General features: G+C 41.1%; 4 protein-coding genes across 4 annotated transcripts in view; 3 read left to right on the forward strand and 1 right to left on the reverse strand.

The window, feature by feature from the left end:
* On the forward strand, window positions 228–2,676 carry LOC104713060 (glycine-rich RNA-binding protein 5, mitochondrial). Its single transcript, XM_010430103.2, has 5 exons — window positions 228–335; window positions 917–1,052; window positions 1,156–1,224; window positions 1,350–1,453; window positions 1,903–2,676. Exons 2-5 carry the CDS (start codon window positions 935–937, stop codon window positions 2,446–2,448), a joined length of 837 nt encoding a protein of 278 aa, XP_010428405.1. The 5' UTR covers window positions 228–335; window positions 917–934; the 3' UTR covers window positions 2,449–2,676.
* On the forward strand, window positions 2,936–5,768 carry LOC104713063 (mitochondrial substrate carrier family protein E-like). Its single transcript, XM_010430105.2, has 9 exons — window positions 2,936–3,183; window positions 3,434–3,549; window positions 3,632–3,689; window positions 3,926–4,075; window positions 4,551–4,761; window positions 4,868–4,913; window positions 4,991–5,102; window positions 5,198–5,270; window positions 5,382–5,768. Exons 1-9 carry the CDS (start codon window positions 3,090–3,092, stop codon window positions 5,626–5,628), a joined length of 1,107 nt encoding a protein of 368 aa, XP_010428407.1. The 5' UTR covers window positions 2,936–3,089; the 3' UTR covers window positions 5,629–5,768.
* On the forward strand, window positions 5,643–8,225 carry LOC104713061 (DNAJ protein JJJ1 homolog). The gene is made up of 3 exons (XM_010430104.2): window positions 5,643–7,646; window positions 7,736–7,797; window positions 7,898–8,225. The coding sequence occupies exons 1-3, from the start codon at window positions 5,853–5,855 to the stop codon at window positions 7,953–7,955; spliced, it is 1,914 nt and encodes a 637-aa protein (XP_010428406.1). The 5' UTR covers window positions 5,643–5,852; the 3' UTR covers window positions 7,956–8,225.
* LOC104713064 (probable phosphoribosylformylglycinamidine synthase, chloroplastic/mitochondrial) overlaps window positions 8,360–11,333 on the reverse strand; it is a 6,578-nt gene continuing 3,604 nt past the window's right edge. Inside the window, exons 5-6 of the mRNA XM_010430106.2 lie at window positions 9,449–11,333; window positions 8,360–9,350 (exon numbers count right to left, since the gene is read on the reverse strand). The exon at window positions 9,449–11,333 is cut by the window's right edge and continues 1 nt beyond it. Of these exons, the coding sequence (XP_010428408.1) occupies window positions 8,536–9,350; window positions 9,449–11,333 (2,700 nt within the window). The 3' untranslated portion in view covers window positions 8,360–8,535. The remainder of the gene's footprint in view (window positions 9,351–9,448) is intronic.

Here is an 11,333-nt window from a genome sequence, read left to right on the forward strand (position 1 = left end):
TTTTTTTTTTTTTTTTTTGCTTACTGAAAATAATAAACTATTTTTCGCCATTTGCTAAGTAAAGATGAAAAAGATTTGATCATTTTAATCCGGTTTCCGGTTTAGAATCAATTTGATTGGTTTATATTAACCGGGTCAAAATAAAACTCAAATCAGCTGGTGAATCCGAACCAACGGTCAAGATTAATGAAAAATAAATCAACGGACAGGATAAGCGAAACGCTTTACCATAAGCCTCTCTGGTATACACACATTTGGTTTCAGGGTTTTCACTACTGGCGAGAATTGAAAGACGCTTCCAGAGAGAGATCATCATCTCCGTTAAACCCTAGAGAGTGAGTTTTACTGTCTCTCGTCGATTCTTCTACTTTTATGGATGGATTCGATTTTTTTGTTGTTTATTCTGATGCTTCATTTGTTTGATCCGAAGTTAGATTGTTTTCTGTTTGTTGATATTTTTTGTTTACGAATCTCGTCTGCAAGCTTGATTTCGAGTTTAGATGTGTTTATTGGTGATTCATTTCATGGTTCTGACTACTAATTGACGCGATTTATGAGGTTTAGTGAGTTGACCTTTGACCTTTGTATGATTTTGTTAATCTTGTTGTGAAATTCTCACCTTCGAACTGATGATTGTTGCTGGAATTAGAAATTTTGTAATCTGATATTGTGTCTCATACGTATAGCAAAACAAGAGAACAGATCATGAAGTTTTTTAGTAATTTTCTTGTATTGTGCATGATTTTATTCTGTGAAAGAAGTCTTTTTTCTTACTTTTATTGACGATTGAATTGATGGGTCTCATTTATTCATGAGTTTTCTCTTATGATTCTGGATTTTGGGAAATGCTATATATATTTTGGTATGTCCTTAGTTTGTCTAACCATTAAGTGAATGCTCTTTCGTTTGCTTCCAGAATACGTGTTTACTCAACATGGCTTTCTTAAGTAAAGTTGGAAGGATATTTAGTCAGACCAGCTCTCATGTCACTGCCTCTAGCTCAATGCTACAGACCATCCGTTGCATGTCTTCGTCGAAAGTCTTTGTTGGAGGTGATTACATCTCTATTTCCGTTGTGTGAGAGAGTACTCTCTTTTTTTTTTTTTTTCTGTTTCTCTCTGCTTGTTTGTCTCAAAATTGTCTATGTTGCTTCAGGTATCTCCTACAGCACTGATGAGTTTGGCTTAAGAGAAGCCTTTAGCAAATATGGAGAAGTTGTTGATGGTAAGCTAGCTATCTCCTTTTACGTTATTTCAAAGATCTAACCTTTTAAGTTTTAACTCCTGCTTGCTTCTGAATAATTTTCGTCGTTTTACTCTTGGCAGCTGACTAATTTTTATTAATTGCAGCGAAAATTATTGTGGACCGTGAAACTGGCAGATCAAGGGGTTTTGCTTTCGTAACATTTACTTCAAGCGAGGAGGCTAGTAATGCCATGCAATTGGATGGACAGGTAACAAATAAATGTTGTAGCGTCTTTTGATACTCAAGTGTCGTGTGGCTTATTCCTTTGTCATTTCTTTTCCTTTTCTGGCTCAGTCTCTTGTTCTGTAAGTTTTACCATTTTCAAAAATCGTTGTGCCCTGACGATTCATGTTTCTAGAACACTTTAGTTTTTGTCCTTTCAAAAAGTTGGCGACATAGATAGTATAGGTGTCATCATCTAGCTAGAAATACAATTCATCCGTTAAGCAGTGACTTGCTCTTTCTTAATAAAGAGCTGAAATGTGGAGCAATATATCATTCTGTTTCTGGATTGTATATCTCGCTACAAAAGAAAAAAGCTTTGTATTAAGGTTGTGTCTAGACTCTAGATGATTCAGAAAACGTTGAAACTGCACCTTCTTTGTTTAGCATTGTCAATTGGTCATTTTTTGTTTTTTGTTTTTGGCTTGCATACAGGACCTTCATGGTCGAAGAATTAGGGTGAATTACGCAACCGAAAGAGGAAGTGGGTTTGGAGGAAGGGGATTCGGTGGTCCTGGTGGTGGATACGGTGCTCCAGATGCTGGTTACGGAGGCAATGCCGGTGGTTACGGGGGAGCTTCTGGTGGTTATGGAGGTAATGCTGGTGGTTACGGAGGGAACCCTTCTTATGGTGGAAACGCTGGTGGTTATGGAGGTAACTCTCCTTATGGTGGCAATGCCGTTGGTGGGGGTTATGGAAGCAATTTTGGCAGTGGGGGCGGATATGGTGTTGCAGGTGGTGTTGGTGGAAGTGACAACTTTACCCAAGGCAGCTCCACTAATGCTGGCTTTGATGAAAAGTTTGGCAGCAACCAACCATTAGGCAACGATACAGATCATCAGCTTGAAAGCGGTTTAGGGGGAGATGAACAATTTGGTGGCAGTGACAATCAATTTGGTGATGCAGAGAACGGTAAAACAGAGAATGGTCCAGATGGGTTTGATCATACTGACGATGGTGATGTTGCTAAGAGAGCCTAGTCTTTCTCTACAATGTTGAGCCTTCCTACGTTTGCATCACTACTGAAACTTTTGTTTTGTGGGTTCAGTCATGTTCTGAAACTAATGGAAGTTTCTTAATATCTATCTACATTTGACGTTTGTGGTTGTTTTATCATGTAGGAAACCTCTATTGTTGGTTGCGTTTTGTTTTCTTGTTTTCTGACATTTGAGGCCAAATAATAAAAACTGTAATAACTTATATAACAATTGAAGATCTTCTACTAAAGAGTACTGATTGAATGATTTAACAAGATTCTCAAAATTGAAGACGATCCAATCTACACTGGTTTGCAACTTGAAAATCAAAGAAGAGTGATTTTCCCAAAAAAAAAAAAAAAAAAAAAAAAAAAGAAGAGTGATTATGTCGTTTACGGCTCTCGTTGGTTAATTTCTTGGAGAAGAGTTATGAACTGATGAAATTACAACTTTACCATTTTTTTTTTCCTGAAAATATTAAAATAATATATTATAATTGTTGTCAGTAAATCGTTGCGGTTCACAAATTGGTATTCGTCGCCGGTCACGGCGAATTTGGGAGAAGCGCAACTGTGCTTTCATTAAAACCTCATAAACCCTAACAAACAAACTCGTGGAAGGTTCGAGAAGCTTCAGTAACGGAAATGGCGAAGAAGAGCTCCGATTCGAGCCATGAGCAACCTCCTTTGAGTTATCGTAAGAGCGTCGAAATCAAAGCCACGCCGGATCAATTTTTCGGTAAGCGACGAGTCTCTCTTCTTCTCCATCATCGTTCTCTTTGGTTTGTTGATGCGGAAATCGTTGTAGATTTGATTGATGATCATGATTACGCTGAAACCATGAGTTTTTTTTTAGCGGAAACGTTGAGATTTCGTCTGGTGATTGTTGATCATGTTCAGTGGCATTGATTTTTCAATCTCGTCGGAATCCAATAGTTGCAAGTCTGGTCAATTAGTTTAATTTTCAACACATTGAATCGTTGATGTAGTTTGGAGAGAGTTCTTATGGGGAGGTTTAGCTGGAGCTTTTGGAGAAGGGATGATGCATCCTGTTGATACTCTCAAAACCAGACTTCAAAGTCAGATTATCATGAATGCAACTCAGGTATGATTAACCAGACATCACTTTCAGTGGCCTTTTTGGGAGTGTATCATCATCTCTAATCGTGTTTAGTTGTTGATTTCAGAGGCAAAAGAGCATTCCGCAAATGCTCCGGACTGTCTGGGTTGGTGATGGATTGAAAGGTATATCATCCAAGTATGATCGTATTATATATTCCATTCTCTTTGTGAAATATATATAAATGTATTCCCCTTTTCTATTCTTGAGGCATGCCTATCTGTGATTTACTGTCCTACTTGTCATTGTTCTAAGCAGCAGACTGTCTATGCTTTACTTGTTTGTGCTGCAAACTTGGAACAGAAAACTATCTATGCTTCTTATTTTTTGTTTAAATACATTGCTACTGACCTTATTTTAGGCTTTTATAGGGGCATTGCTCCTGGAGTCACTGGATCTCTTGCAACTGGAGCAACCTACTTTGGCTTTATTGAGTCCACAAAGAAATGGATTGAAGAGTCTCATCCCAGCTTAGCAGGGCACTGGGCGCATTTTATAGCAGGAGCTGTTGGTATGTTATATAACTGTCTCTCTCACAGTCATCTTATCATTGAAATAATTGTAAAGATAGGAGGGAAACATATGTCCACTCAATTGCAAGTTGACTTAGAATGCCAAGCATGCAGCAGAAATGAAACTTGATATCACCTGGCTGAAGAATCATATATCAGACATGTGAATGTTATGTGATGATTCTACCTTACGGATATGGTGGGTATTTAATAGATAAGGTCCAGGTTTTCACCAAACCACACAAGAGCAAGGTTGCAAGAATTGCTGATTGCTTACTTGAGAATATGTAGAGCTGCAATTTTTATTACTCTAGCATGAGATGTCACTGATCGGCCTTGTTTTGAATATCATCATGAAAAATTGTGGCTGTATGCTTTTTCATACACTTCATGAGGGGGTTCCCAAAAAGATTGTAAATGAAAGTAGACGTAGAGTTATCTGAAGTTTCTGAGCTGTCTCTTTCCCTGTTTCAGGTGATACTCTTGGTTCTTTCGTATATGTTCCTTGTGAAGTCATAAAGCAGCGGATGCAAATTCAGGGCACGAGTAGCTCCTGGAGCTCTTTCATTTCGAGGAACAGTGTTCCGGTGAAACCAAGAGGTGACATGTATGGTTATTATACTGGTATGTTCCAGGCAGGATGCTCAATATGGAAAGAGCAAGGGCCTAAAGGACTGTATGCTGGGTATGTAATTTTTGTGCAGACTATTATGATGCAAATTGAATACATCACTCTAATTGTTGCAATCGTGTCAAGAGACTCATGTAAACTTTCCTTTTTCTGCTGACAGATATTGGTCTACACTAGCGAGGGATGTGCCTTTTGCTGGTCTTATGGTATGACTACAGTGAAAGTGGTACCTCCATTCATCTTAGGGTCCTTGTCCTCATGTTCGTTCTGTTTTCCCTCTCAGGTAGTGTTCTATGAAGCATTAAAGGATCTAACAGATCAGGGAAAGAAAAAGTTTCCACAATATGGAGTCAACAGTTCGATAGAGGGTCTCGTGTTGGGAGGATTAGCTGGTGGTACGTTAGAATGAGATCAGTTATAAAAGAATCCGTTTCAAATAGCACATCCAGCTTCCAGCATAGTGACCCATGTTTAATTAATGTCTCTCCAGGACTAAGCGCGTATTTGACAACTCCACTGGATGTTGTGAAAACAAGACTGCAAGTGCAAGGATCAACGATCAAGTATGTCTCATGTTCTTAACAGATTCCAGATTCCAACGATCATCTAAATAGCATCCCAATAAGATTGAACAACTTGTTTTGATTGAACTTGGTAATCTCATTGAATTATAGGTACAAGGGATGGCTGGATGCAGTCGGGCAGATATGGAGGAAGGAAGGTCCAGAGGGTTTTTTCCGGGGAAGTGTCCCAAGGGTGATGTGGTATATTCCAGCCTCAGCGCTCACCTTCATGGCCGTTGAATTCCTTAGAGATAATTTCAGAGAGAAAGGTAACAATAACAACAATGTCGTCTCAAATTTGAGCATAGAAAGGAAAACATCTTCTTCTTCATCAGTACGTGAGGTTGGTGAGAATTAGTGAGATTCTTTTCTCCAAGTATAAAGAAAGAGCGAGGAGCATTCACAAACTTGTCTGTAAATGCCTAAATGGCTTCAATGTTTTGTTTGCTCTTCTAAGATACTTTTCTTTAATAAGATACTTTTCTTTAGTTTCCGTTTTATATTAAGCCCTGAAGATAAAGAATGAAATTGATTATAAGACTAAAGACAAAATAGTCTAAACCCTAAAAAAAAAAACAGGAGATGGCGTCTTCGTCGTCTCGCTCGGAGAAACGATGCCACTACGAGGTTCTCGGAATCAGCAAGGAATCTTCGCCGGACGAGATTAGATCCTCTTATCGGCGATTAGCTCTACAGCGTCATCCGGACAAGCTTATGAAAGCCGGTGGGTTATCTGAGGCTGAAGCCACCGCCCAGTTCCAAGAGCTCGTACACGCTTACGAGGTTCTATCCGATCCCAAGGAACGAGCCTGGTATGATTCTCACCGATCTCAGATTCTATTCGCAGACCATGGCTCAGCCGGTGGCTCGAAATCAGGTGGAATGCCTGGGGGCTCTGTTCCGGATCTATTCGCTTTCTTCTCCACCACTATGTATTCCGGGTATTCAGATACAGGGAAAGGATTCTACAAGGTGTACTACGATGTGTTCAACAGTGTTTACCTAAACGAGATTAAGTTCGCGAGAACGTTAGGTTTGAGGATGGATTCTGTGAAGGAAGCTCCGATTATGGGGAATCTAGAGAGTCCTTACGCTCAGGTGACGGCGTTTTATAATTACTGGTTAGGTTTTTGCACTGTTATGGATTTCTGCTGGGTTGATCAGTATGATGTGGTGGCTGGACCTAACCGGAAATCGAGAAGATTGATGGAGGAGGAGAACAAGAAGCTGCGGAAGAAAGCTAAGAGAGAGTATAATGATACAGTGAGGGGTTTGGCAGAGTTTGTGAAGAAGAGGGACAAGAGAGTGATTGACATGATGGTGAAGAAGAATGCTGAGATGGAGAAGAAGAAGGAGGAAGAGAGGGAGAGAAAGAAGAAGATGGAGAAGGAGAGATTGGAGAGAGCTATGAACTATGAGGAGCCTGAATGGGCAAAGGCTCAAGAGGGAGAGGAGGAAGGGGCAGGGTTCAATGTGTTGGGAGAGGATGATGATGATGATGCAGAGAGGAAGAATGAGCAGCTCTATTGCATTGTTTGTAGCAAGAAGTTCAAAAGTGAGAAGCAGTGGAAAAACCATGAACAGTCGAAGAAGCACAAAGAGAAAGTGGCGGAGTTGAGAGAGTCACTCACTGATTATGAAGAGGAAACAGAGGAGGAAGAGATTGATGGGCCATTGGACCCACCTGAAAGTGTAGAGCAGCTGCATGAGAAGTTTCAGGAGGGGTTTAATATTGACGGGGAAGAAAAAGATGTTGAGGAGGAAGTTGCTGGTGAAGCTGATGAAACTGATGATGAGTATTTTGGGGCGGAGGAGGATATGAAAGGATCTAGTGAAAGTGAGGATGAGGATGTCGATGACGAGATGAGTCTACTCAAGAAAATGGTATCTGGGCAGAAGAATAAGCGAAAGAATGCTGTATCAATAGAAGAAGATGAAGTTGAAGTCGAGATTGAGAGGGACACAGCAGAGTTCAGCGAATTTGATAACCAGAAAAGCACAGGTAAGAATAAAGAAGCGAAGGAGGAGAGAAATAAACATGATGCTGGAAAAGAAATGGCAGATGATACCAGCAAAGTACAGATACCTGAAGATGACGATGATCCAGACGAAAATGTGAATGCAACGGACTCAGCTTCCATAGCCTTTGAGGATGCTCAGAAAGATGATGCAGATTCAATGCAGTATGATAACAGGAAGAGCACAGGACGGAGGCGCAGAAGCAAGAAGGGTAAGGATAAGAATAACAATGGCGGATTAACGGAAAAGAGCAGTGAAGCTGATGATACTACTCCGTATGTAAATCGAGACATGGAGGCGCAGGATTACAAGAAGGTTCCAAGGTCAAAGAAATCCACCAGAGGAATGAAAACCAAGGTAAAAATCTTTCTCCCCCTTGTAGCATCACTAAATCACATATTTGGTGTGATAATTCTTGGAACTCATATATATATATCAAAATGCAGGGCACGACGAAGAAAAACAGTAATAATGAATGCGATAAATGTGGGGAGGAGTTTGAGTCGAGGTTGGTTCATTAGATATTTTTTCTTTCGTCATTTCTCTTATTCTCCAGCAGTGTGTTGTATCATGCAAATGTTGACCCACCATTTATCTACCATGCGCAGAACAAAACTACATAAGCATTTGGCTGATAGCGGTCATGCAACAGTGAAATCCCGATGATCTATTTGCTCATTTTATAGTGCATCTAAGGATTATGCAGAGAAGAACCAAAGATTGGTTGGAGAATTGCATTCTTTGATTAAATTTATACACGGACACAATGAACAAGGGGGATAGATAGCAAATATGCTACGTTTTGACATTGTTGTAGTGCAAACGAATTGATGACCAAACTTTGTGTACCAACTGCTTGTATGTTTGAAGCAATGATTTTGCAGAGAAGAATTCTATCGAAGCTTGGCTGGAGAATTGCATTTTTTTCTTTGATAACTAAACAATAGTTTTAACTATTCAACCTGTCAACCCCATGTTTGGCATCAAACTGCTCTTGTATGCCTCATTGTTCTCAAAGAAATTGACTCGTGGGGTGGGTAAAAAGATTTTCTTTTTTATGGGTAAGCAGAGATTAAAGAGAATAATTCATGCTTAATTTCCAGAGTTTGAATACAGCGTGGAGGACAAAAAAGCATTCATCAAGTCTCACTAAAAAGCACATGATCTTGTCAACAACTTTCAAAAACTCCGCAAAACACCAAACGTACAATATAATCCTGCAGATATAAGAACACTACACATGACTTTACAGCTGAGAGCACCAGTCCCTAGCATTCTGGAACATCTTCAACCACGGACTCGGCCCAGCTTTCTCAACGTCCCAGCTTGTTGGGTACCATGGAAACTGCCACATCAAGAAACAACGTTCAGGATGAGGCATCATCGCCAAATGTCTCCCATCAGGTGAACATATAGCTGCTATTCCCAACGGTGAACCATTGAGGTTAAAAGGGTAAGCTTCGGTCATGTTCCCATCATCATCACAGTATCTCAATGGTGCCAAATCTGAGTGAAGCATATGGTCCAAGACTCCTTCGTCCGGGAAATAAGCACGCCCTTCTCCATGAGCCGCCCAAACCCCTAAAGTACTTCCCTCCATTCCTTTCAGCATTATGGATGGTGAGTCCTTTATGGTCACGCTTGTGAACCTGCACTCAAACCTTCCTGATTCGTTGTGAACAAACCTTGGCTGCGACGTGTCAAGTGACCCGCCAAGTTGAGGACCTGGAACCCATCCTAACAGAGCCATCAACTGACATCCATTGCAGATTCCAAGACTGAACGTGTCTGGTCTTTTGTAGAACTCCTGAAATTGACTCAATACAGGCTCGTTGAACCTTATTGAAGCAGCCCATCCTTTGGCTGAGTCAAGAACATCTGCATAACTGAACCCTCCGACAAACACAATACCGCGGAACTGATCAAGGGTGATATCTCCGGCTAGAAGATCAGACACTGTCACATCCCAAGGTTCAAAACCAGCAGCATAAAACGCAGCCGACATTTCTCTGTCTCCATTGCTGCCTTCCTCTCGGATCACAGCTACTTTTGGCTTAACATCTGAGAGCATAGACAATAAACAAAACGTTTTCATCAGTAAAAATAAGCACTATATATGACTAAAGAAAAAGAAAAAAACCTCATTGGAGCGATCATACCCTGAGACATATAGTTACTGTTGGTCGAGGAAGGAGTAAATGAGAGTTTCCAATTAGGCTCATGCCTGAACTTCAAACCTTCCTTCTCCATCTCTACACAAGATGCCAATCGTTGCAGCTTTTCCAACTGGAAACTGGTGTCTTCCCACATGTCTCTGAGGAATGACGTTTTCTCACTCAAATGAGTAATCCCATCCACTTTTACCTCTATCAACGGTGAATCAGTGACGTTTCCAATGATCTCAGCAGTAACATAGAAACCACGGAGTTTTTCCATCACAGCGTCTAGGTTTTTCTTACTAACCTCCATCACGAGACCAAGTTCTTCAGAGAACAAAGTCTCAAAAAGGCTAATTCCATTCGAAGCCAAGTCGAGATTTATACCTTTGTTTCCAGCAAAAGCCATTTCCAAAGCTGCTACTACTAGTCCACCATCACTGATGTCGTGTCCAGCAGATACCAAGTTTTCAGCAATGAGAGCTTGAATGCCCTCAAAAACCTTTTCCAGATATGAAACATCATCAAGATCAGGACAGTCGTTTCCAATCTGACCGAAGACCTGAGCCAGTGCAGATCCACCTAATCTCCGCTTTCCCTTAGCCAAATCAACATGCAAGAGAATTCCATTATCATCTCCTAGCTTTAGATCCGGAGTCACTGTCTTTGTTATGTCTCGACAGGTAACATACGCACTAATCACAAGGTTTCCTGGAGCTTTAACAACCTCACCATCCGCATGAGCTGCCATTGAAAGACTGTCTTTTCCACCATCAATTGCAATGCCAAGTTTGATCATCGCTTCAGATAGAGCAATTGCAGCATCGTACATCGCTGATCCTTCTCCTTCAAGCTTGGCAGCATACATCCAGTTACCACTGGCTTTAACATCATAAAGTGAAGTGACCTGTGCCCAAACCAGATTTGTCAAAGCCTCTCCAACAGCTAGTCTAGCCATGGCTTTTGGATCAAGCAAGCCTTTGATTGGTTGCTCGCCAATGGCACATGCACCACCTGTTAGATCTGTGAACGTCTGTGCAATAACTGCAACATCAGCAAGAGTGATCTGCAATGGTCCAACTGTTTGCTGCTGGGCAACAAGACCTGTCACACATCTATCCACTTTAGTTGTCAAGAACCGCTTCGAAGAAACTGATGGTAATCGCAGAACCCTTTTCAAAGAATCCATCAATGTAATCCCAGGAGCAATATCCAGTGGCTCCCGAGCATAAGCAATGCGGTTGAACTCAAACGTCTTCTTAGGCATATCACCAAGAACCTTCTCAAGTTCAAGATCCACAGCAGGTGAAGGTTGAGGTAGCCCTTCTTTACTGCACTTCGCTGCAGCTGTGCTGTCAATTAAAGTACAGCGACCTCCTCCATTAATTGTTCCAATCACAGCCATCGAAAGCCTTTCCCTCTTACAGATCGATTCCAAAATCTCCCGGCTCTCAGCTTTCACCAAAATCGCATCTTGCTCTTGATATTCTGCTCCCCAGATCTCCAACACTGACATCGTATGATCACCAACAACAACCGCTCTTATGTCAATCTCTGCACCCTGTGGATAAATAATCTCTTTGACAACATTGCAGTTTCCACCAGCACCTTGATCATGTATGCTGATAATGGGATTCTTGTCACCCATCTCAATACAAGCACGGACAACACGGTACAACTTCTGTGACATCTCAGCATCTCCACGTTGCACAGCATTGAAATCAAGCTCTGCATCATTCTGACCACTAACCATACTTGAAGCTGCTCCTCCTCCCATGCCAATACGGTAAGCAGGTCCACCAATCTTAACAACAAGCATCCCAACCTCTGGCTCCCCTTTAGTTATATGAGTATGATCAATCTGTCCAATCCCTGCACTGAACATAAT

Source organism: Camelina sativa, chromosome 9 (genome assembly GCF_000633955.1).
Source record: "Camelina sativa cultivar DH55 chromosome 9, Cs, whole genome shotgun sequence".
In the NCBI taxonomy this organism is placed as follows: Eukaryota; Viridiplantae; Streptophyta; class Magnoliopsida; order Brassicales; family Brassicaceae; genus Camelina; species Camelina sativa.

Bases quoted from the DNA above. Each gene is read 5' to 3' on its own strand.
- LOC104713061 (XM_010430104.2), top strand. From the start codon at position 5,853: ATGGCGTCTTCGTCGTCTCGCTCGGAGAAACGATGCCACTACGAGGTT. The intron at 7,647-7,735 runs GTAAAAATCTTT...ATCAAAATGCAG, and splicing joins CCAGAGGAATGAAAACCAAG to GGCACGACGAAGAAAAACAG. The intron at 7,798-7,897 runs GTTGGTTCATTA...TACCATGCGCAG, and splicing joins GGGGAGGAGTTTGAGTCGAG to AACAAAACTACATAAGCATT.
- LOC104713063 (XM_010430105.2), top strand. From the start codon at position 3,090: ATGGCGAAGAAGAGCTCCGATTCGAGCCATGAGCAACCTCCTTTGAGT. The intron at 3,184-3,433 runs GTAAGCGACGAG...TCGTTGATGTAG, and splicing joins CACGCCGGATCAATTTTTCG to TTTGGAGAGAGTTCTTATGG. The intron at 3,550-3,631 runs GTATGATTAACC...TGTTGATTTCAG, and splicing joins TTATCATGAATGCAACTCAG to AGGCAAAAGAGCATTCCGCA.
- LOC104713060 (XM_010430103.2), top strand. From the start codon at position 935: ATGGCTTTCTTAAGTAAAGTTGGAAGGATATTTAGTCAGACCAGCTCT. The intron at 1,053-1,155 runs GTGATTACATCT...ATGTTGCTTCAG, and splicing joins GTCGAAAGTCTTTGTTGGAG to GTATCTCCTACAGCACTGAT. The intron at 1,454-1,902 runs GTAACAAATAAA...GCTTGCATACAG, and splicing joins CCATGCAATTGGATGGACAG to GACCTTCATGGTCGAAGAAT.